General features: G+C 47.7%; 1 protein-coding gene across 5 annotated transcripts in view; it reads right to left on the bottom strand.

The window, feature by feature from the left end:
* Positions 1 to 1,874: 1,874 nt before the first annotated feature.
* Shroom3 (shroom family member 3) overlaps positions 1,875 to 23,992 on the bottom strand; it is a 312,505-nt gene continuing 290,387 nt past the window's right edge. For all 5 annotated transcript variants that reach the window (XM_031391054.1, XM_031391058.1, XM_031391059.1 and 2 more), the window contains 6 exons: positions 20,729 to 20,799; positions 16,941 to 17,789; positions 15,017 to 15,562; positions 12,560 to 12,710; positions 4,918 to 5,190; positions 1,875 to 2,806 (listed from right to left, as the gene is read on the bottom strand). In XM_031391054.1, the coding sequence (XP_031246914.1) occupies positions 2,438 to 2,806; positions 4,918 to 5,190; positions 12,560 to 12,710; positions 15,017 to 15,562; positions 16,941 to 17,789; positions 20,729 to 20,799 (2,259 nt within the window). In that variant the 3' untranslated portion in view covers positions 1,875 to 2,437. The remainder of the gene's footprint in view (positions 2,807 to 4,917; positions 5,191 to 12,559; positions 12,711 to 15,016; positions 15,563 to 16,940; positions 17,790 to 20,728; positions 20,800 to 23,992) is intronic.

Genomic DNA, 23,992 nt, shown 5'->3' with positions numbered 1-23,992 from the left:
AAAGGAATGAAAACGCAGGCTCTTCTACCTGGAGGCATTTAAAATATACTTTGAAAGTGTAGTGGCTTCTTCAAAGTGTGGGGGGTCAAGTTCACCACCAATGAAGACCACATCCACCTGCGAATCAGATTTCACAGCCCTACGGGCTCATTGCAATGTAACCGTGAGAGGATGCTGATAATGGCAATAGAACAGATGCCATGCTTCGGAGGGTCTCCAGTGGTGTCCTAACAAAGTCCCCTGTCATTCTGCTGTGTCTAGGTCAGAAAAGTCATCTTGACAGGGTGTGCAGATTGACCCCAGTCATCCCGAAGTGTTACTGGAACGCATGAAGGCCAGAGGGCAACCTTAGGTGTCCTCTCTCAGGCCCTGTCTACCCTATGTTTTGGGGCAGGGGCTCTCACTAGCTTTGAATTTACCAATTAGGCTAGGCTGGCTGGCCAGGGAACCTGGAAGGAGCTTGTCCCCACCTCCCTGGTGCTGGATTACAAGCGCCCGGCCATGCCCTGCTGTTTTATATGGTTTCTGATGACTGAACTTCTGCTTGCAATGCGAATACTTTCTCTCACCTTCGCCTACTGCATGCGTGTGGGTGCACAGGGTCAGAGCACACGTGTAGAGGTCACAGGACTATCTGCAGGAGCGGGTTCTCTATTTCTACTGTGCAGTTGGAGGGATGGAACTCAAGGTCCTTAGGCTCGGCAGCAAGCACCTTTACCTGCTGAGTCACCTCACTGTCCTTGAAAAGTAATTTTAGACAGTGTTGCATCCTGGGAGCCCCAGATTCCTCCAAGGCATTTTACTGAGAAACCCGTAAGCATTTGCTGGGAAAGACAATTACCCACAGGCACGGGTTTCAGGCTTCTGATTGGTCCAGAGCTATCGAAATGTCAGTTGGGTGTATGTAGTAACTTCAGAATAACCAGCTGTGCAGTGTGGGCTGCTAAGTAGCTGGTCTCTCTGGCCTCCTAAGGCATGATGCCCCTCTGAACATTAGAACAGAGCCCTGGGAACAATGCTGGCCCGAGTGAGTCAGAGCACTTGCATAGTCTCTAAGATCCACAGAACAGAGCACTTGCATAGTCTCTAAGATCCACAGAACAGAGCAACAGCTTTGGCTTGATGGCTGCCAAGAAACTTCTGGGTGGCCTCTAAGTCAACAACAAGCAGAAACAGTTTGTGGTGTGTCACCTGCCCAAAATATGAGGCTCTTACCTTCTCCGGTGGCTATATACAGCCTGGCTACACTGTCATCCTGATTTGAGTAGACTTGTACCTTGGGCCACAGAACCCCTCACACGCTCTCATTGAAATTTGACAATAGAAATCAGTTCTCATGATCCACAGGTCTGACATTTAGGAAAACCAGCTTTCTAGAAAATATTAAAATATCCTGACTATGTAGCTTCGTAAGTGCTTCCTGTGTGGGATGGCAGCATGGATTCGGTTTGGAACTGGTTTAGACTTATTTCTTACAGGTTTGAGAACTCTTGTCTTCGTCAATAAACTGGTGAAGGAGCACAGCCCAAGAAGTCACCACTGAGCTCTCCTCCTCAAGATGCAGCAAGAGCACCGCGGAAACCGGGCTCTCACAGTACAGCACAAGTGCAGAATGGCCGCTGGTCTTTATTAACGTCTGACAAGGGCTGGAGACAGGGCTCAGTGGGTGAAAGGACTTGTTGCGATGCCAAACCTGATGACCCAGGTTCAAGCCTCAGAACTCACATAAAGTTGTTGTCTAATTCTACACGAGTACTATGGCACACACAGCCACCCAATACCAAATATATACACACAAAATAGATTTTCCACCCGCCCACACCAAAATAGATTTTTAAAAAAGCAAATGAGCAGAAGAAAAGCCCACAAAAATCTCCATATTCAATTTGACTATCTTTGGAATTCTTCATTAAGGTTTTCACGAAATACAAAGCTCAAACATAATTGTCTACATCCACCACAAAATAGAATCAAGTAAGTGGTTAGCACACAAACATAATGATCTTTTTCATTTTTAAAAATATAAATAACAAAAATGTTCAGGGGTTTTACAGTTTTCTTAATGTGTGTGTGTCTTTTTAAGGCTTTGTGTTGAAGACTGGTACTTGTGCCCTGGTATCAGGGTGCACTGCCCACCAGCAAGGAAGGCCACTATGGATACATTCCTGAGGGTGCCACGCACTCATCTCCACTGCCTCACCCCGGGGAAACCTGCATGGGACACCCTCCATCCGTCGCAGGTCACTGACTTTCCTTTCACAGAGCATGCAAGCTCACAGAAGACCAGCGGTGAAAGGCAAGAAAGATTCCCGCAGTCTCTTCCTTTCACTCAGGAAGCCCCCAAAACCCACAACCCAAACCGCAGTTTGTAGTGAAATCTCTTTCATATTAAACAGTGTTGAGAGTGGCATCTTTTGCTCAGGTCTTCCAGGAGCGGTTAAAGAGGAGAGGTCAACGTTGGGAAAATGCCACCAAATACAGGGCCTCCCGCAGGAGTCACATGGCTGGTGAGGGCTGGGGGCAGGGAGATGGCCCCTGCCTTGGGCCTGAAGTCTGAGGGAAGCGACTCCAGCAGACACCTGACCTGCTCCTGGCCCAGCTTTATCTTGTCATCCAGCTTCCGCTGCTCGATGAGGAGCGTAGACTTCATTTTCACGAAGTGCTGGTAGTCCTGGAGCTGCTCTGCCGACAGGTAATTGGCCAGGATATCCAGCACCACGCGCTCCCTCCGGTCCAGGTTCTCCTTGAGCTCCCGTGCATCCTCATGCTGGCCTGCCAGAACCTTCCTTTTCTCATTCAGAGAACTCTGCCAGGGTAAAAGGAAGGTGAGTCAGCCAGGACACAGGGACGCAGAGTCCTGCCTCTCACAGGACTGCAAACCACTGCTCTACTCAACAGTGCTAAGGATGTATGTATGTATGTAAATTATTATTATTATTTATTTACTGTCCTTATCTTGAACACTCTGTGGTAACCACCTGCCCTTTTTAGGCCTACACTTACTGAGTCAATCCTCAAGTTCTCTGAGTACTTTGTGTCCCCTTGGGGATGTGTTATAGATTCTCAGCTGCCTCTCCATCTACTGAATCAAAAACTCTGCAGGGGGCTGGAGAGATGGAGCCCTGGTTCAGAGCACAGACGACTGTTCTTCCAGAGTACCTGAGTTCGATTCCCAGCATTCACATGGCAGTAACAATGCCTCAAACTCCCATACCAGGACAATCTATGCCCTCTTCTGGCCTCTTCTGGTAATGCACACAGGGTGCACATACATTTATACAGGCAAATACCCATACATATAAAATAAAGATAAATAAGCTTTTAAAAAGTTTATTTTTTTTAAACCTTTGAAGACAGGGCTCTGAAATCTGTGTTTTAACAGGACCTCCTGGTGATTCAAGAAACAAAACCCCCAAACTAGTGAGAAAACAAGTGTGGCAGTCTTGAGGACCCACCTCCCAATCTGTAACAATAGGAATATATTCCTCATCTTTAACAAAACCAATAACCCTGTCATCCCAGGTTTCTTCTTGGCCTCTAATCACGAATAAAACTCTGTTCAACAAGGATGCTGATGTCATACTTGAGTTTCCTATACCAGCCCAGTGGTAAGCTGCCCACCTCTGCAGGGCTCATCGACTTTCTAGAAAATACTTCATGTGTTCCTGCATCCACTTGACACAGTGTAAATGCCACAGTAAGTACTTTAGCCGGACAGTGGTAGCACATGCCTTTAATCCTAGCACTTGGGAGGCAGAGGCAGGAGGATTTCTGAGTTCAAGGCTAGCCTGGTCTACAGAGTGAGTTCCAGGACAGCCAGGGCTACACAGAGAAACCCTGTCTCGAAAAACCAAAAGAAAGAAAAAAAGTAAGTACTTTAAAAGAATTTTAAATAGAATAGTTTTCAGACCTTTCAGGCCCAAATGAGTGAGAAAATGTAAAATGGAATTCAATCATGAAGCGCAGTGACTTAAACATCCCTTAGTACCTTACTTAGGATTGCTAAAGCCCCTGTGACTCTGCCTCAAGTCCTACAATCTCATTTGTCAGATCTTTTGGAGATGGGGTCTCACAGTGCATCCCTGGCTGGCCTGGAATGCCATGTAGACCATGCTGGACTTGAATCAGCAATCTGCCTGCCTCAGCCTCTCCAAGGGATTAAAGGTGTGTGCCCACCACCACCATGCCCAGCCAACTCATAAGATTTCTATAATAATGCCTAGAAAGCAGTAAAAAGTTAACAGGTACATTTTATCAATGTCCCCACTCTCACAGTTCTTTCCCTAACTCGGTCTGAGGCTTGAATTAAACACACCATGCCTGTCTCACCATAAGGAGAATTGTGAGGCCACAGCCTGAGCTCCTAGCACCGTCGGCATCAAAGCTTCACACACTTCTCTGTGTCTCAGTGAAAGCCTGCAGATCTGAAGCCTATGGACACTCCTCCTCTACCCCACTACCAGCACGGCATGGAGATGCTGGATTTGGTATTGACTGGGTCAGCCAGCTGTCTTCTTTCTACCGATATTTTTAGTTTCTTAGGGAGGCCAAGCCCTAATGCAGCATGGTAAGGATTCAGAACACTGCACATGAAGCGGGAAGCCCAGTGTCTGTCATAACTGGAGGGAGAGTGCAGCCAAGCCCACGTGCCTGCCCATGGCTGGGCCCATCGTACAGATTCCCTGGAGCTCTTATCCCAATGGTTCTGTGGTCTTCCTTTCCCTTAAATGTCTAGTGTGTTTTTATCTCTATGAAGAGGCGAGGTAGGAGAGTGTCACCTGGGCCCCATGTATTTGCCCTAAGTGTCCACACTGAGTCCCACCTAGAAGATGCTCTCCCAACTCCACAGCGATTGTCATCTGGGAGAAGCATCTCTATGGACAGAAGGCTCAGACAGTAACCTGCTAGGCCACATACCCTTTCTTCTTTACTGGCATCTTCACCAAGGCCACTAAGGACGTTCTCCACTCTGGCAAGGCGTCCAGACAGGGAGAGCAGCAGGTTGACCACCTTGTCCAAGTCCCCTATGAACATCTTGTATTTGTCAAACTCGTTGGGTTTGCAGAGCTCACTGATCATAGCCTCCACCTCTTCTCCCAGGGCATTGTTCAGTTTGATGTCCATGAGCAGACTCCCCTTTGCTTCCTGGAGGGTCTCCAGCTTGTGGGTGAGGCTTCCAATGAGCTCAGCCTAGAATGACAGAGAGCCACATAACAAAGATGAGCCAGAGCTGCTGTAAGGTGGATGGGCACTCCTGGCCCCACCTTGCCTTCAAGGCTCAGCTGAAAGCTCCTCAGCTCTGTGAGGACCGATGACTCAAATCAGAACTTTTTTTTCCTTTCCCTGAATGTGTACAACTGCCATTCTTTGAGCCTATTCAGTGTTCATCAGCCCATACCTGATTACATGTGGACTAGTCATATTCCCACTGTGTGACGGTACATACGGTTCTGCCTTTCCAACTGGTTTGTTAACTTCTCATTCAATGTCCTTTCATTCTTACTGGGCACAATACCACAAGCAAGAAGGGAGGGGCATGGTGAACATCATCTTCTACAAAAGAGCAGCCATGGCCCAGAGTGAAGAGACTTGCCCACAGTCTGAGAACCGAGCTGTATTAGCTGGCCTTGAGCTACATGCTCTGCCTCATCTAGTCCTCCACATACAGCAGGGGAGGGTGAGACTTGGGGAGGTGCCCACCTAAGGCCAATGCATCATCAGATGGGCTCTCCTCACATGATCATTACAAACACTGACAGCAGACACTGTTTCAGAAAGCCACTCAGCTTTGCCTTTTAACTAAATCCAGGCCTGCTTACAAGGACTATGTAATTTAAGCCCCTAATTACAAATTTCTGAACTTATAAAAGGAAGCTACACAGACATATCCTGTGCATTCTGTTGTTGTTTATTACAACCTCTGGGGCGGGGGGAGGAGAGGTCTTGCTTTACAGCCCAGGTTTGCTTGGAAGAGACTATGTAGACAGCTCTGGCTAAGAACTTGTGACAATTCTCCCTGCCTCTGCCTGTTGAGTGCTAGGATTATAGGCATGCAACACTATGTCCAGCCTTGGAAAACAAAGGACTGGAGATGTTTTGCTTTCACCCCATCATGGTCAGAAATACACTCACGAGGGAACTGTACAACCTGCACCCTGAAGCCAGCACTTCTAGCACTACAAGTTGCGCTTCTAGGGGGAAAGCTGTGTAGTGTCTAAGCATTCCCTCAACCGAAGACTCAACCCAGGGTAACAAGAGTGGGAGGGAATATTACTTAGGGTTAATTATGTTCTCTATTACCCCACCCCAAAAGCATCCTCCACTGGCAACCATCACAGCGGGAGAGAGCAGCAGACTTCACTACTAGTTGCCTATTAGTGCAGAGCTTGGGTAAGTTTGTGCGAATGAAGAGTGGAGCTGAAGACAACACTGAGGTGGAAGACAGCAGACAGCATCAGGTCGGTCGCCCAGTGCAACCCTGTGCATTACTGCATGACAATGGCCCACTGCTAGGAGACTGTCAGCCCTGGTCTTTTTTAATCTTGCAGGTACAGCTGCCTCTGAGCTCGGCATGTTGGTAAACTCCTGCAGTCCTGGCACTTGGAGGAAGGCGGCAAGGATGGCTGTGAGTTCAAGGCCAAGACCTGGAACACAGTGAGGTCCAGGCAAACTGTGGCTACACAGCAAGACCTTTGCTCAGGTCTGACCCAGGGTGGTCAAGATGTCTCAGCATGTGGGGGTTCTTGTAATAATACCCAGTCCCCCATTCACCTGCTAGTCTGCTGGAGTCAGCTTGCTGGCTCTCAGGCCCTAAGCAGTACGCAGTGCTGGCAGGACGGCTGGGAGCATGCAGCTTGGTGTACGGGAGATCCTATGGCACTCTGGGGTCAGGGTCCACGTCTAGTCAGCTGGGTCCTTCTGTCCAGACCCAGCTCTGGTTCTTGAAGGCATGGACACTGGGCAGAGCCACACCAGCACAGCACAGAAGCCTGCGTGCATTCTGTACTTTTTACAGTAAGGTAGTGCGTAGACTACTGAGCAGGCACCTCAGTCAGCCCTGCCTCACAGTGGATAGATGGAATGCCAGCTTTGTTCACCAAGGCTTCAACTCTGGAGATCTGGGTTTGAGAGTACAGTGAAGAGGGTCTGAGCAACTGCAGGCATCAAGGGGGAAGCTGGATTTCTGAGTTTGAGGCCAGCCTGGGCTACAGAGAAACCCTGTCTCGAAAAACAAACAAACAAAAAAACCCCAAAAAACAAAACCCAACAACAAAACCCAAATTTAACAGAATTCACTTAGGGCAGGAGAAGGGAATAAAATTTTTTTCTTATTTATACATGTACCTGCTGTATGTATGCGCACTATGTGTGTATGTATATAGATGCCTTTGAAACCAGAAGAGAGAGTCAGATCCCCAAAAGCTGGAGTTAGAGGAGTTGTGAGCCACTCAATATGGTTGCAGGGAACTGAACCTGGGTCTTCTGCAAGAGCACAAAGTGCTCTTAACGGCAGCCTTCTCCTCAGCCCATGAAAGAGATTTCTAATAATACACTAGTATCTCACAGGAGCTACTTAACTTGTAAGCCACTGACATTTCCCCACTTAGCTTCTCATCTGACAAACTGCTAACTCAGGCCGTGTGAGATGCTATTTATATGGGTTCTTTTTCTAAACATAGTTCAGCACACCATCTGCACACGAAGCATCCCGCTGGGTCTTTCTCCCTCATCAGCAGAGGAGCACGGACTCTGGTGTCGGAGACCAGCTCTGACTGGATCACTGCCAGGCAGTCACTTCACCTGTGCCATCAGCAAGAAGACAGCCCCTCCTGCCTAAGGAAGATCATGTCTTATTGATCTCATGTTCTGTGTCAGGCAGAAGCAGAGCCTCACAACTCAATCACTGCTTCCACAGCCCAACAACACAGGTGTTGTCCCAGCTTCGCTGATAAGCACAGTGAGGGTATGGAACACACCCCAACCCAAACAGGAAGTGGCAGAGCCAGGCTTAAACCCAGGTTGTCTGGCTCCAGAGTGCTGACTTCAATTAGTACTTTAAAATACCTCTCAGGAGTGTTATGAGGCTCAAATGCATGCACACTGGAAGACAAACATATGGACACGCCTTGTTTTCTGTGCTATCACAAGGTCAGGTCACAGTTTGAACAAAGTCCAGCACTTGAAGTAGGTGCCTGGGAGACACTGCCCAACTTCCCCACTGGGCAGCACTGCCTGCCCCTGCTCTGAGGCTTGTGTCGCAGCAATTCCCCAAAACACCATTACAAAAACACTTAGCTTCTGTTGGCTGTTTTTAATCTCTCGAAAAATTGGGCACTTCTGGCTGAGGCAGAGTGGAGTTCAGGCTTCTGCCTACACCTGGCAAAACCATTTCTACCTGACAGGCTTGTTTCTGTTGTAAATTTAAGATCCCGGACCCTGTGTGTTAACTGCTGTCTTTGGCTGAGCTTTAGAAAGTTGAGGCAGTTTCAGATGGACGAAGCCAGACTTCCATCCCACGTTATGTAATGTGATCAAAGCAGAGGTGATTGGGTCTAACAGTGATGTCAAACATCTCCAGCAAGATCTCTACTAAGAATCCTGCCCCACTTCTCAGCCAGGAGGCTTGTAACTAGAACGTCACTGTAACTATTTGAGAGGGTCCCTTGGTGCCAGTTAAGGTCCCATAGGATGCAAGGCCGACCATCTTCCCAGACAATGTGCACAGCAACTTGGAGCTGGGACTCATCCTGACCACCCTTCTTCCACCCTCCACAACTAATCCACCACCAGCTCCTGCTTGTTCTTAAACAACAACAACAACAACTCCTCTTTCAAAAATCTCTTGTGCATCACGGCTGCACCACCTTCCTGTGACTGCACTTCCCTCCCACCCCACCAGACAATCTGTCTGCCTTCTGCCAAGCCCCAGCAGGAGACCTCTGGTGTGGGGGCATAACTGCCACAGCTTCCCTCTTTTGCATGTTATAATTAAATCCTGGGGTTCTGGGGACATTCTGAGACCAACAAGAGTGCACACCAGCAACCCAAATGGGTGAGTTTCAGCCTTTTCATCCTTTGACAACCTAGGAGCAAACTGAGAGAACTTTGTTTGCAGAGCTGGAGGAGGCTTGAGGGAGCTGGTGTGGGAGCCTGAGCTTTCTTTCTCTCTCTCTCTCTCTCTCTCTCTCTCTCTCTCTCTCTCTCTCTCTCTCTCTCTCTCTCTCTCTCTCTCTCTCTCCTCTCCCAGCTCTGCCTCCAATGTGGCTCCACTCAGGGAGGCCCACCCCACAGTGGTGGTTCAGGTACCCCAGAAACCTTCCTGGGAGCTAGAGTAATGAACCCTGGGTCTAGAGTGTGAGGGAATCCCCACTCCATTTTCCTTCTCGTCACTAAGGAACTGCATAACTGCATAGGCTGCTATGAGTGAGGACCCGTCTGTTCGGCTACAGGACTTAGAACAGGAATGCCTGGGAGCCAAGACTGGGAAATCCCTTGAGAGTAAGTAGCTAAGCCAGAAGACGTGTGAAACTTGGCATGAACTCTCAGGACTGGGGGATGGGGGGCTCACTTTTAAGTGGCACATGTAGGGAGAGACAAAGCGTACAACAAAGGCTCTGAGAACTTCTGTGTGTCAGAAATGTTGCTCAAGTCCCTAACTAAAACCAGAGGGGCTCAGTGAGGACAGAGCCACATAACCTCACAAAACCTACCAAACTGAAATTGGTGCTGGAACCACTATCCAAAGGCAAGACAGAACTTACGGTCTGGGCATACAATAACAAGGCCTGCCTTAATCAACATTCTACAGAGGGCTGTACCAGGATCAGAGCCTCACAATACAATATACAGTTATTCAGGTATAAATGATCAGACAAGGTAACACACTGATGCTACACTGGAGATAATTCTTACATTAGGATTACCATAGTCTTTAAAAATGTTTTCTTAAAGCCAGACAGTGGTAGTGTACACCTTTAATCCCAGCACTTGTGAGGCAGAGGCAGGCAGATTTCTGAGTTCGAGGCCAGCCTGGTCTACAGAGTGAGTTCCAGGACAGCCAGGGCTACACATAGAAACCCTGCCTCAGAAAACCAAAAAAAATAAAATAAAATAAAATAAAAAAAAAATTGTTTTCTTAAATAAGCATTCTTCTTCATGATAAGAGCAAACGCACTTGAAGATTCAAGCAAAAATGGAAATGGAAAAAAAGAGAAAACTACAAAATGGAAAGTTTAAGCCAGGCAGTGATGGCACACTTGGGAGGCAGAGGCAGGTGGATTTCTAAGTTCGAGGCCTGGTCTACAAAGTGAGTTGCAGGACAGCTAGGGCTACACAGAGAAACCCTGCCTCAAAAAAAAAAAAAAAAAAAAAAAAAAAAAAAAAAAAAAAAAAAAGAGGAAAGTTTAGAACTGAAAATGATGATAATCTGAAAGAACAAAATCACTAGCAGGAATGAACCTGAGGTCAGATGGACACAAACTAACCAATGTGAAGAACAGAGCTTTGGGAAGTCACGGGGTATGAGAAACTCTAACACCGAATCATCCTAACAGAAGAATTATTATGCATAAGATAACTGATGTGTAACTAAATACACATCGAATAGTGGTTGAAAAACGCCCCTATCTATCCATAGCCTCAAGTAGCTCCGTGCACACACACCACAAGCAGAGTGATGACAGGCGTGTGGTGAGCAGAAGCAGGCAGCCACCTGGAGGAACATTACATTTAAATGCCTGGAAACTGTTTCTCAGAGGTAACAGAAAACAACATGTCTGCATACCGACAAAAGATGGCCAGCCCGGACTTCACATGCAGTGAAAGCGTCCTTCTGGGATGAGACTGTTCTGGATGTGTGCAGACAAAACCACATCACTGCAGATCTATTCTGAGGGAAATGCTAAAGGGAATTTCTCTCAGGATGAGAGGAAACAAGGCCAGAGAGGAACCTGGAGCTCCACAAGTAAAGCTCAGCAGAAATGGGAGGCGGTGATCCAAGGAGCCATTGCTGTCTAACAGCCACAGCGCTCTCAAGAGCAGCAGAGTGGAATAGTTTTAAATGCCACTGCCATTCATTTCGCTACAAGCCATGCCGATATGAGAGCTGGTGGAATTTTGTGGTAAAAATGCAAAACAGGCCTCACCCAGCCCAGAACTCACTAAGGCTACTCCATTTCTTCAGAGGAGGAGTTAATTCTGTAAATTAAGTAGCTGAAATATAAAACGAGGGGCTGGAGAGGTGGCTCAGTGGTTAAGAGTACTTATTGCTCTTGCATGGGATCCGGGTTCCATTTCTAGCAGCCATTGATAGCTCAACCACCTGCAACTCTGGTTCCAGAGGATCTGACCTCCATGGGCACCAGGCATGTATGTGGTGTGTATGTATGTATGTATACACATACATTCCTTCAGGCAAATCGCCCATACACATAAAATAACAAATCTCTTTAAAAATGAAGATGAGGAAACATAATGTGTACTTTGCTTCTTTGCTACTGTAATGCAGAGATGCCTATATACAGACCACAGGACAAAGGAAAATACTCAGTTAAAGATGGAATGGCATATATATAGTTCATTCTCTGCGGTAGAGCAGAGCCCTCTGATTCCCAAGCACAAAACCCACAAAATGGGCACAGTTAGTAGGGCTGACAGGGACGTGCTAGGAGGTGTTCAACAAAGCAGGGATCTGCATGAAAAGCCTTTGGTTGGAAGAAATGTGGTTTTGTAGCGGCTGTTGCAGCATGCAGCCCGGAGCTCACAATCTTCTAACAGGATGCCACTCAAAGCTTTCCCTGTTTCTGGGGTATGCGTATGCTTATGTCCTGTGGTTTAATCCAACACATTAGGAAGACGGCCTGGGGCAAGTATGTACAATAATTAGAATCCCGTATGCACGTCCTCCTGACATCAATGCCACCAGAGCACACATTCCATGCTCCACTGAAGCAAGCTGCACATGTCCTTTTGCAGAGGGCACGGCTGGGACCTAGGGAGGCTAGAGGCAAAGTGGAAGGATGCTCTGTCCAGCAGGCACAGCCTGGCCCGGAGCTCCACAGGACACATGGAGGCTGCGGCAACAGCGAGGCCATCAGAACATGTTTGACATTTAGAAGCTCTGGAGGAGTACCAGGTGCTAAGGGTTACATTTCAACCCTATGCTTTAAAGCTCTTCTCTGAGAACTGCAAGAGCTAGAGGTGTGTAAGGTCAGCCGTACCTTTTCATAGACGTGTCTTGACAGCCGCTGCTTTCCCTGAGCAAAATTTTTAATCTCTAGCTTTGTTCTTGACATAAGCTAGCACCAGCTGCCAAGAACAGCATCAGAGGCCCTGGGGGTCCAGTCTCAGCTGTGACACCTCTAATAACTCCACCTCTCCAAGCTTTTGTTCATCGTTTGCAGAATGAGAGTGACGGTGACTGCTCCGTCCGCTCACAGACCTCTGAGAATGCTCAGAGCCATCAGATGGGACAGGTCCACATTCGCCGCTCCCCAGTCCTCAGTCATGACAAAGGCCTTGGCTCCCCGTGGGGGAAGCAAAGCAAGCGTCCCCACCCTACCTTTTTCTCATTGACGTCCTCCTGCTCCTCCTCCTCCCGCAGCTCCTCTGGCATGTCTTTGATTTTGTTTAGCAGCTCAGCCTTGGCAGCAGAGACACTGTAGTAAGCGGGGCAGTTGACCAGCACACCCACTGCCTCCTTGTGGTCGCTCCTGAAACACACAGCTCAAGCTCAGAGCAGCTCTTCACCACTGGCTCACTCAGAAATGTGCGAAAGTTCTACTTAATTTCTCCCCAGAAATAGTGACTGACGAGCAGTTTACTGATAGTGACTGTGCTGGGCTCCTAAGACCAGGCGAACCCAGGATGCAAAGCTCCTAAGGGCAGTGCTAGACATGGGATCAAGAATTTGAAATCAGCCAAGGATACTCCATCTCAAGAGAAATTAAAAAAAAAAAAGTGGAGGGAGAAAAGAAAAATTAAAGTTTTGGAAAGGAAAATCTACCTGCTGATTACACAGGAGAGTGAGGGACTCAGGGCTGTCCAAGAAAACCAAGAGCTGAAAACCACAGTATCTCAGGTTTGCTTTACCATAGTGGAGTTGCTTTCCACAGTCTGTTTCATTTTTGTGAGGAGATGGGGGGAACCTGTATCCTCAGGCATGCTCCGTGCGGGTCAGGGTTAGACTCACCCGATGGGTGACTCATGGAAGTAAGTTCTCTTCAATGATAATATTATTTAACTCTGATCCTGTGATTTTACTAAAGAACCAAATACAACATCTTCACTGATTTCCTTTAAGCAATGTATCTGTGTGTAATCCAGTTGACTAGAAAGCTGGAAAAAGCCTTCAGATGCATGCGTTACAGCTTCTATCAGCTTATACCCAGATTCCTGTCCCGTCTAGGCTGCTCAGGAATCTGATGAAGCCTCACAATGCTAGTTGCCAAGTCTTGCAACAACAGGACTACATTTACTTTCACCGGAAGGTGGTGCATGTCGTCTTTCTGAAACCCCCGGGAAGGAGCAGAACCATTTCACTACCAAATTCACCAGCGAATATAAATTCTCAAAGATAATGTTTTTCTAAGGATATCTGTATGTGAAACTACATTGGTCTTTGTGAAATGAGTAGCCAGGTAACAACAGCATGACCATTAACACACACCATGGTGAGCTGCACAGGGAACAATTGCTCAAATCCTGAGCAAACTCAGTGGGAAAAGCTCTCCTGGACATGCCAGGGCCACTTAGCCCCTGCTCTGGAGGCTCTGGAGCCCTCTGCTGGTCTTGGAACACCACCCCAGGGCCCATTCTTGGGTCCTTGTGGTGTCCAATGGACTGCTGTGTGTAGTGCAAGTGTGCAGTGATGTTCACTACTGTGTGACTCTGGAGATGTCACTGCACCGAAGACAGCCTGGACTCCCCAAATCTGAAACTGAAGAGACAGGCGAGGAGAGGCCATGAACCAGATGCGCTCTGAGAACATGGCCCACAAATGGCAAAAAACTATGCACACAGCTCTTTTCTCCCTCCCTCCCAAATAAAACTGTTCCTGCTACTGACTCAGTTATAATCAGCTGGAAGTTTCTAAATGGCAAACCCGTATTTGGGTGAACTGTTCTGTTTGTGTCTTGTCTGGAAGATACTGCTGAGTCACAGTCTGTCAGTATTATCATTAAAAACTAGAAAGGAAATAAAACCCACTTTCCATCTTTCTCTTCATAGTCCTTTAGCCAAGTATGTGAGAAAAACTCAGAATAACTCAAGAAATCCACACAATAGGAAACACAACTGCTCATAGTTCTCCCCACTGCGTCTGGGCCCTGGGGCGGTGTTCCAAGACCAGCAGAGGGCTCGACAGCCTCCAGAGGAGGCTGGGGGCAGCTAAGTGGCCCTGGCACACCCAGGAGAGCTTTTCCCATAGAGACTAGCTTGGGATTTGAGCACAGGTTCACCTCAATGCCTCAAAGTGAATGTCCTATACAGTAAACACATCTGTTTCTTCAGGCCCCTCCCTCCTCTCATAAAGATGCCACATCCTGTCTTTTGTTTCTTTCTCAGCACTGAGCCTAGGGGAGGTCCCTGAAAGTGACCTATGACAGGACAGACAATCATGCACTTGCTGAGTTAGGGACACAGGATAATTGCTGTGGGAGCTTCCACTCTCACACACCAGGGCCTGCCTCAGGGGATCAAGACGTTAAAACACCTTAGTGTTTCTGAGGTGGCTGGAGGTCCTCTCAAAGGAGTGCTGTGAAGATAAGCTTTAATAATGTTTATGTAAGGATGTATGGCTCACAGAAAATGAACTCTGGCTATTAATGACAACGGTTCCTACTGCTCTCATTCCTGCTGTTGAGCATTTGTCCCACCACCTCCTCCTCCTCAGACTCACTGCCTTAGGGCTGGGATGGAATGTCATTGCCAGTAGGCCGTGGTAGGGCCGTGTCACATCCCAAACTACCATCACCCCACAGGAGTTGAGGCGCAAGGCTCTGGACTACAGGGGACTTACGTCTTGGCTTCACACCCACTATGCCTGGTGGTGACGTCTACGGTTTTCCTTTCCGTGCCACTGTCCTTCAGCACATTGGCATCTCTGGTGATGTCTACGGTTTTCCTTTTCACGCCACTGTCCTTCAGCACACTGGCGTCTCTGGGGAACAAACCCTCCATCAGGTCCATCGTCGTCTTCATTCTGGAGTCCGGATCCAAAATGTCCGCCAGAGACTTGTCTTGGTGGACGATTTCCTTGGCAAGAGCCTCTGTTCGGATCTCCTCTGAGGTCTTCGGGGGCTCAGCGTGGGTTTTCGTTCTGAGATCCTGAGTTCTGTCAACAGGTTCATAGCTGAGGTCTTGGGTCTGGCTGGGACAGGGCTGCTTGCCAGCACCACTGAGCTGAGGCTGAGCACTCACGCTGGACGGTGTGCTGGACTCTGCTTCTAAACCTTTCGCCAAAGTTTGGGGTGGTGTGGCTGTCATTATCGAACTACCTTCAGAATGGACTACCCCAGACACGTGCTCTTCCCTTGAGACTGTCACCCTGGGAAGCCTGCAGGAACTGCCAAGGGAAGAAAAGAGAGAGCGGTTAAGGGGAGAGTTGGAGATGCTGAGGATGAGGGCACAGGAGATGTGACGGAGACACTTCCTCAGGGATACAGCTTCCCAGAGCAGGAGTGGCTGGCCTGAGGAGACACATCTGTGGTCCTCTCCCACACCACAGGGTTCTAAAGGGCCTTCTCCTGAGCCTAGGGCTGGTCCCTACATACATTCACTAGGAATTCAGTTTTGACAATGTTGCTAGTGGACCCCAGAGCTTTCTGGGAGGTACAGACAGGCAGAGGGTAGTGGTGGTGAGTGGCCTCTGTGGCATCCAGGAGATGATACCCCCACAGAGGTTATTTTGTTTTTGAGACAGGGCTATCTCTCTCTGCATAGCCCTGGCTGTCATGGAACTCACAGAGCTCCACCTGCCTCTGCTCCTGAGTGCTTTGATTAAAAGATCATGCCTGACTCTATAGAGTCTTTTTTTTTTTAAACATTTATTTTCTATCTATCTATCTATCTATCTATCTATCTATCTATCTATCTATCTATCTATCTATCTATTGGGGCATCATTGTGCCATAGTATTCGTGTGAAAGTCAGAGGACAGGTTCTCCCCTTCTTAGCATAGGGGTTCTGGGGATCAAACTCTAGTCATCAGGCTTGGTAGCAAGCTGCCTTACCAACAGAGCTATCTTGCTGGATCCCAAGAGAGAATTCTGTTATGAGCAATCACTAGTCTCAGAAACTGTGTTGGAAAATGTGTGTTCCACATCAGCCTGGCTTCCTATCCCCAGGTGTTAGCTGTACCCTGTGCCTGTGTGGCATGGAGTGTCTACAGACAGAAGGTGACCATTGCATCTTGGCCTCTTCTTTGAGAGGCACAGCTTCTAATTTCAGTGTTTTCTCCCATGTCTGTTCTATCAGCAAAAGAAGCATTTCTGTATTTATTTATTTATTTGAAATACAGGAGTGCTCTATTTGCATGCTAGAAGAGGACGTCAGATCCCATTACAGATGGTTGTGAGCCACTATGTGGTTGCTGGGAATTGAACCCTGGAAGAGCAGTCAGTGCTCTTAACAGCTGAGCCATCTCTCCAGCTGCCCCTTCCCCATCATATTCTATTTCTTACTTTTTTTAACTGATCCAAAACTCAGTCAGACAAGAGGAACTGGATCTTGGCTCTTTAAATTATCACTTCTCTGCACACAATAAATGTTAGCCCTGCAAGGCAAACTTCATACGAGTTGAACTTGTATAAAGAACCTCTGTCCCTAGGGTCTCCTGTGGGCAACAGAGAGATGCCCTGGGACCCTGGCTGCAAACACCTGAGAGGGAAGGATGGCCACTTGCCCTCACCAAAGGCTTGCCCGGGCTATGGCTACTCACTTACCCGCCGCCAGCTTCCTTGTACGCCTCACCGTCCAGCAGTACCTCACACATGGCTTGGGGAGGAGGTGGAGGAAAGTCATCCACACCATTTGCTAGAGGTTCCTGGCTCGGTGGAGGAGGCGGTGGCGGCGGTGGTGGGGTAAGAGCTTCAAATGTGGGGCTTGAAGTAACCTTGGGGTACAAATCCTTCACGAACACTTCATCGTCATAGTCACCCCGAGGTGGCGGGGAAGCTTGAAGGGCTGACTCCGATATTCGGAGAGAGATCCTTCCTGGAGTGTCTGGGTCAGAAGTGCTGCATGAGCTTGGAAGACTTGGCTGGTTTTTATAGTGCTTCAGGTTTGCAAACTCAGGTGCCGAGGTGTCCTCGGCAAGGCCATCCTCTCTGACGTCGTGGGCCCATTTCACCCAAGGTGGAGGTGGTCGCTGAGGCAGGGATGCCCTCTTCCACATTCCCTCCTCTAGCCCATATGCTGGGCTGTTGAGCTCATGGCTTCTTGGGCTGGCAAGCTGGGTCACTGCAGAGGCGGGGGATGGGAGAGACTGCTGCCCAGTCTGCTGATCAATGGCAAGCTGTGAACGGTAACTGGACAGGACAGGTGATGGCACAGGGGAGCTGAGTGGGGCCACAGAGGCAGCTCTGGCATCTGGGAAGTGGCCATGCATTCCTGCTGAAAGTGGCCTAGGGCCAGGTGCTCTAAGTTGCTTCAGATGATCTGGGGCTCCAGAAGATTCGGGAGGAGCTGAGGAGCCCACAGTGCCTTTGCAGCCTGAGCCGGTCCAGCAGGGCATAGGGTGATGCAGGGGCAATGCCAGCTCCTTTGGGCCTCTGTCTGAGCAGCTGAGAGACCTGGAATGGGCACAGACATGAGGGTTAGAGCTCTGCAGAAAGGACAAGCAGTGAGCATCAGAAACAAACACAAGGACCCTCACCCCAGAGCTCAGCCCTCTTCCACAGGCTGGGTCAGAGGCCTTTTACTAACCCTCCACAGCCCCCGGCTCCTGCCATGGCACACGTGTAAAATGGCTTCTGAGGACAGGCTGTAGGACATGAAGGAAAACAACTCCTTTCTTCAGCTCCTTTTTGGACTACTTTGGGGAACAGCTCCGGGCTCTGGGAAGAAAGATTAATGTCTCTATGTGTCCCTGAACCACCTCAAGGGAGGGGTATGCCTAGGAGCATCTGTGTGGCTGCTGAGTAGAAGGCTGGTAATAGTATTTTCTGTTCTCTAAGTCTCTTAGTGTTTTCATTTCCTAAGACAAAAATGAACAAATGAACAGGAGGAGGGAGGTGTCACCTAAGGAGCTGCCTCTGCAGGAGATTGATGATAATCAGGCACAAGTGTCTACAGTCACCAAGGAAACCCAACAAACCAACTCCTGATAGATACCCTTGTTATTGAAAGTTGGGGGGTGGGGTGGAAGGAGGGAGGGAGAAAGGGGGGGGAAGGAGGCAGATGGTGAAGGGAGAAGAAGTGTCTACAGCACTGCTAGCCTGTGCGTGTGATGCAACAGTTAACTCTCTAGGAAATCCTGCCATGTGTTATTTAGAATCTGCAGTTTTGCAGCTGGCCGTGGAAGGGAACCTGGAGAGCAGATGAGCATTTCATTTCACCGACCTGAGGCCTGGGATGGAGCTGTGACTCTTTCCTACATCTCACAAAACTCATAAGTGCCAGGCAGTGATGACACAAAGGGAGACCACATGCAGCCATGTGCATGCTCTTATTTTTGTTGGATACAGATGGTTGAGTAAAGGGCCTCTCTCAGAGCTTCTCAATCTCAGAAGTAGCCCCCACACCCCCCCAGGCTTCTCAATCTCAGATATAGTAGGCCCTCCCACCTCCACCCCCTATCACAGACTCCTTAACTGAGTCAGGTTCTCCACCAGGGACATCTATGGGCTATTCTGCACTTCATGGTGAATTCAGAGGCAAACCCTCTCGCAACACTTTTTACTTCTATGACTTGCATTTTGGCATCCCTAGCACCTGGCAGAAAGTATGCTGTTAACTTCTGTCTGATAAAAGAACGGTGCCAGCCACTCTCCATATAGGAGGATAGGAATGATTTTAAACTGAGGATCTTAGCTGGATGAGGCATGCACACCTGTAATCCCAGGGCTGTGAAGCTGAGGTAGGATTAAAAGTTCTAGGCAAAATGGGTCTCTATAGCAAATCCCTAGACCATAGGGTGAGAATCTTCCCCAAAACAAACAAAACCAACCCATTAGCAAATGAACAATACTTAGCATCCTCTAGGGGCCAGCTAGAGTCTGACTTTTTAGGACTAGCTCAGGTGCCTGTAATCACCTATGTCTAGAGGCTTGTAAAGGGTTATTGCTAAACACAGCATAAGACAATACCCGGTAAGGAACCAGTCTTATACATTTAGATGCTTTTAGTTTCTGTTTGATCTCAGTTCATCTTACTAACATTAAATCCCTTTGAGAGCAGGATTGAAGCTAAATGCTTCATTTGGTTGAGCTTCATAGTGACTGTTTTCTGTTTTTCAAAAACAATCTTACTCAGGTCCTTTATCATGGAGTACTGATCCCAGTAGCCAGGAATCCTAATAGTCAAGAATGTACTTTTCTAAAAAAGATTTACTTCATTTTAACTTTTAACTTTTTAATCTAACACATTTTACATGGTGTGTGTGTGTGTATGTGTGTCTGAGTGGGAGTGTGTGTGTGTGTGTGTATGTGTGTCTGAGTGGGAGTGTGTGTGTGTGTGTATGTGTGTCTGAGTGGGAGTGTGTGTGTGTGCGTGTGAGTGGGAGTGTGTATGTGTATGTGTGTGTATGTGTGTCTGAGTGGGAATGTGTGTGTGTGTGTGTGTGTGTCTGAGTGGGAGTGTGTGTGTGTGTGTGCGCGCGCGTGTGAGTGGGAGTGTGTGTAGTGCAGTGCCTGAGAAGGCCAGGGGCTGATAGAGCATCCCCTGGAGCTGGAGTTACGAACAACTCTGAGCTGCCTAGTGTGTTCTCTGAAATATGAGCTGCACAGTGCCCTCATCAGCCATGTCTGGGAACAACCTTCTTACCTTTAAAATTATGATAAAAGTTGTTATGTAAACTTTTATCTCTAGCATCTGGTAGAGGTGGTGATAGGGTCAGGAGAGAGTAGACACAGGGTGTGGTTCCCCAACCCAGACTGCCCTCTAACTCGGGAGCCCTTTGTCTTCGCCTCCCAAGTGCTGGGCATGCTGCAGGCAAGCACCACTGCACAGCCGTCTAAGTGCATAGCTCCATAGTGTTATACATGTGTGTGAGGTGGGTGTAGCTCGGTCAGAGCGCCCTCACCTAGTGTACAGAAAGGCTCTGGCTCTGTTCACCAGCACTGGAGGGGAAAATTCTCCTTGCTGTAGATCAAACCTCTAGAACCTTTTACATATTGCAAAAGTGAAGCCTATATATCCACTCAAAAACTCCATTTCTCCCCTCACCACCCCAGGCAATTACCTCTCTCCTTTCTGTTTCAGAGATTTTGGTCAAACGCCTCATGTGAGTGGATGCAGACAGAGTGACCCTTTTCATCTTATTTTATTTAGCTAATAACTGCAAGGTTCATATTTGGTAGGACTTCTTCTCTTTCTAAAGCTGGACAGTACTCCAGTGTGTTCACATGGTCTGTATATCTAGTCACTCCCTGATGGAGACCCAAGTCCGTGACTACTTCTGACTCCTGTCAATAGTGAACGGCACTGCCATGAGCTTCTGCATACAAGCCTTTCTCAGACTCCCCTTTCAGTTCTTTGGGATGTATATCTATTACCACATACGAGTACATACCTAGATCCAGGGCCAGCCAAACATGGATCCTTCACAAAACCAAAGCCATTGTCTTCCCTCAGGAGCACATCCTTGAAGTACAGGAAAAGGGCAACATTAAATAGGTGTTTACATTTACCAGTACTGTGCAGGTAGGAAGGAGGACGGACAGATTTGTACTGGAGACCTACTATGGCCAGGCACCATGGCAGCACTCTTACGAAGCCCCAGGAAGTCCAGCTAAAGCCACCCCACTGGTGAGGAGACAGACCCACGGACAGAAGTTGAGTCAACGTCAGAACCCCTCAGCTTCTGCAGGTTCGTTCCCTCACAAGTGTGTGTCAAGTAGTGGGAGTCCAGTTAAGTATCATTTTGGAGTTCACAGTCACTGCAATACTTAAGTCCGTGAGTATGTCAAGCATGATCAAGTATGTTTGCAGCCCAGAAACATTGTAGTTTCTTAACACCGAGTTAAATAAACAGAGGAACTAGGATTCAAGCCAGGATCCCTTCAAAGCCCAAGATATTTCTGTGGAATTTCAATGGGTTAAATACAGCTGACCGATGCCCTGGTTTGAACACTTGAAGATGAATTCTACAGAGTCTGATTCTCACTGTAGAACGGAAGCTGTTTCTATAACCCACAGTCCTCTAAGTCTTGTCCCACCACCCTTCCCGGAGACACCAATGGGCCAGTTTTTGCCGATAGTTAACTGGAACAGCCTAGGAGCCATCTGAGCTCCTGGCACAGTAGAGTTCAACTACATCCTTTCCATTTCAGTAGGTGAATGAAGCTAACCTTCTGCATTCGTGTGATTTGGCCCTAGAAATGATACTTATGTGGGCATGCATTCAAAAGGGTGTGCGAGTTAAACCCAGTAATCAGCTATTGAGAGAATTTATCAAGTTTCCTGTTAATCAAGATACCCCTCCTCGTTTCCACACCCACCCTCACCCCCAAAGTAATGGGCTTTGTACATGTCAGGCAAGTCCTTTACCACTGAGCTTCATATCCTCAGATATCACTGGACAGAAGGAAAACGTCTTCTCAACCTAGTAGAAACCCAAGGGGAATATTCTTTTTGTGTCTTCACTGTCAGAGTCTATCAAGAGACTATCAAGGCAACACAGAAAAGAACAGCAGTTGTAGGAGAAATACCAGGCATAGACATGAACTAACTTGGTAAACATCTGTGGTAGCCTGAATATGCTTGGCCCAGGGAGTGACACTATTTGGAGGTGTGGCCTGGTTGGAGTAGGTGTGTCACTGTGGGTGTGGGCTTTAAGACCCTCATCCTAGCTGCTTAGAAGTCAGTGTTCTGCTAGCAGCCTTCTGATGAAGATGTAGAACTCTCAGCTTCTTCTGCACCATGCCTGCCTGGACGCTGCTATGTTCCCACCTTGATGATAACGGACTGAACCTCTGAACCTGTAAGCCAGCCCCAATTAAATGTTGTCCTTATAAGAGTTGCCTTGGTCACGATGTCTATTCACAGCAGTAAAACCCTAACTAAGACAGAATCTAATTAATTCTTGATAGTTATTTCAAAACTGACTTAAAAAGGTAAGCGGATCTCTGTAAGTTCAACTCCACAAGAATAAACGATCTGACCTAAACACTAGTTCTCAGCATACCTCACACCATAACCTGATGTATATAAATACCCAGTCTGGACTCTCTTTGAGGGGGTTCCAAGTTTAATAGCTCTATGACCAACAAAATACGATGACTGCAGTAGTTGTCTACAATAGGGCATTAGCTTGAAGTACCTACTGAAATGAATTAAGGATCCATACAGAAAAACTAGCTATTTAAATATAAGTAATAAGTGATAAGAACTAAAATGAAGTCCATTTACCACCTGATATTCTCAGACACGAGATGTTAGGTCTTGCCACCTTCTCCCCACACCAGCCTCTGCCTTTCAAGGAAACAGCATGGCTTAACGACTTAAGGAAGGCAGAAAGTCTCAGACATTATCTTCAACTACTTTGGGCAGGCTTTGTACCCTTTCTAGGTAACCCTTTCTAGGTACCAGTCGCCCCTCTGTAATATAACAGTTATAGTATCAACTTCACTGCATAGACGAAGACTAAATTAGTGACTGGCACCCAGTAAAAGCCTGATTAGTAAGTAATTTGTAATTTCACAATCCACAGAAAGCCAGGTCTGTCAATTACCCTGAGGCTTGGATGACTGATTACTCCCGGGTGCTACCAACAGCTTACAGGCTGTACCCACAGAATCAAGCCTACATCCAACACTTTCGTGTGAGGCACTGCTCCTCTGCAACTTATCAAGTTTCATACCACCTCCCAGCAAATGTGAGGGGTCCTGAGTATACAGTCCCGGCGAACCTCAGAATTAAGCTATCTAGAGGTTTGTTTTTTTTTTTTTAAAGTTCTATATTCTGAAGATTTATCTTATTTTTATTGTATGTGTGAATGCTTTTTCTGCATGTATGTCTGTGCACCATGTGAATGTGTGGTGTCTGCAGAGGCCAGAAGGTGTTGGATGCCCTGTAACTGGGGTTACAAATGGTTTTGAGCTGCCGTGTGGGTGCTGGAACCTGAAGCGCCTTCCTCTGCAAGAGCAACTCATGCTCTTACGACCGCCCAGGCCTCTCCAGACCCTAGATATTTAACCTGTGTAATGGAGACATATAAGACGCTATCTCAGCAGAAACATCTGGGTGCTTTTTGCAGCTTTGCGGGACCCATTTCTTTAAGATGCTTATGTTTGTCAAGGTCTTGCTGAAGGTCAGTGGAACAGTAGTAAGCCCTAGGGCTCCATCCTTACCTAACATTCCTTTGTTCGGCAACTCTACTCTTTAAATGAAAAGGAGATACAAAGGGGGAGGGGAACGGGTGCTGCCGGTTTAGCCAGGGAGAAGCCCCCCCCCCAGGGAGAACCCCCCCAGGGAGAAGCCCCACCTCAGCAAGCTTTAGAGTAGCTCTCAGGCATTCGTAGTTTGACACTGTGGCCTCATACAGTCACTACTTCAGTCCTCCACATCACCAACCAGGATTCTCAGGATGACGTGTTTCGGGGAAAGTACCCGACGGACAGCATTGTAAGAAGGAGGCTCATAGAGTAGTGCACTCCCCACAGTGCCAGAAATAAACTCTGCAAAATTTTGGGTTTAACTCTATCTGTACAAGGTTACTTTACTTATCCTGTTTGAGTTCACTGAAGCTGGGGGAAAATTATTAACAAAAACCATAGATAAGAGGAGAGAATTTTCTAGACTTACAATTCCAAAACATAAAAATGTAAATTTATAG

Source organism: Mastomys coucha, unplaced genomic scaffold, assembly GCF_008632895.1.
Source record: "Mastomys coucha isolate ucsf_1 unplaced genomic scaffold, UCSF_Mcou_1 pScaffold22, whole genome shotgun sequence".
Classification (NCBI taxonomy): Eukaryota; Metazoa; Chordata; class Mammalia; order Rodentia; family Muridae; genus Mastomys; species Mastomys coucha.
The sequence above is the reverse complement of the archived record's forward strand: the minus strand, read 5'-3'. Positions and strand labels throughout refer to the sequence as shown.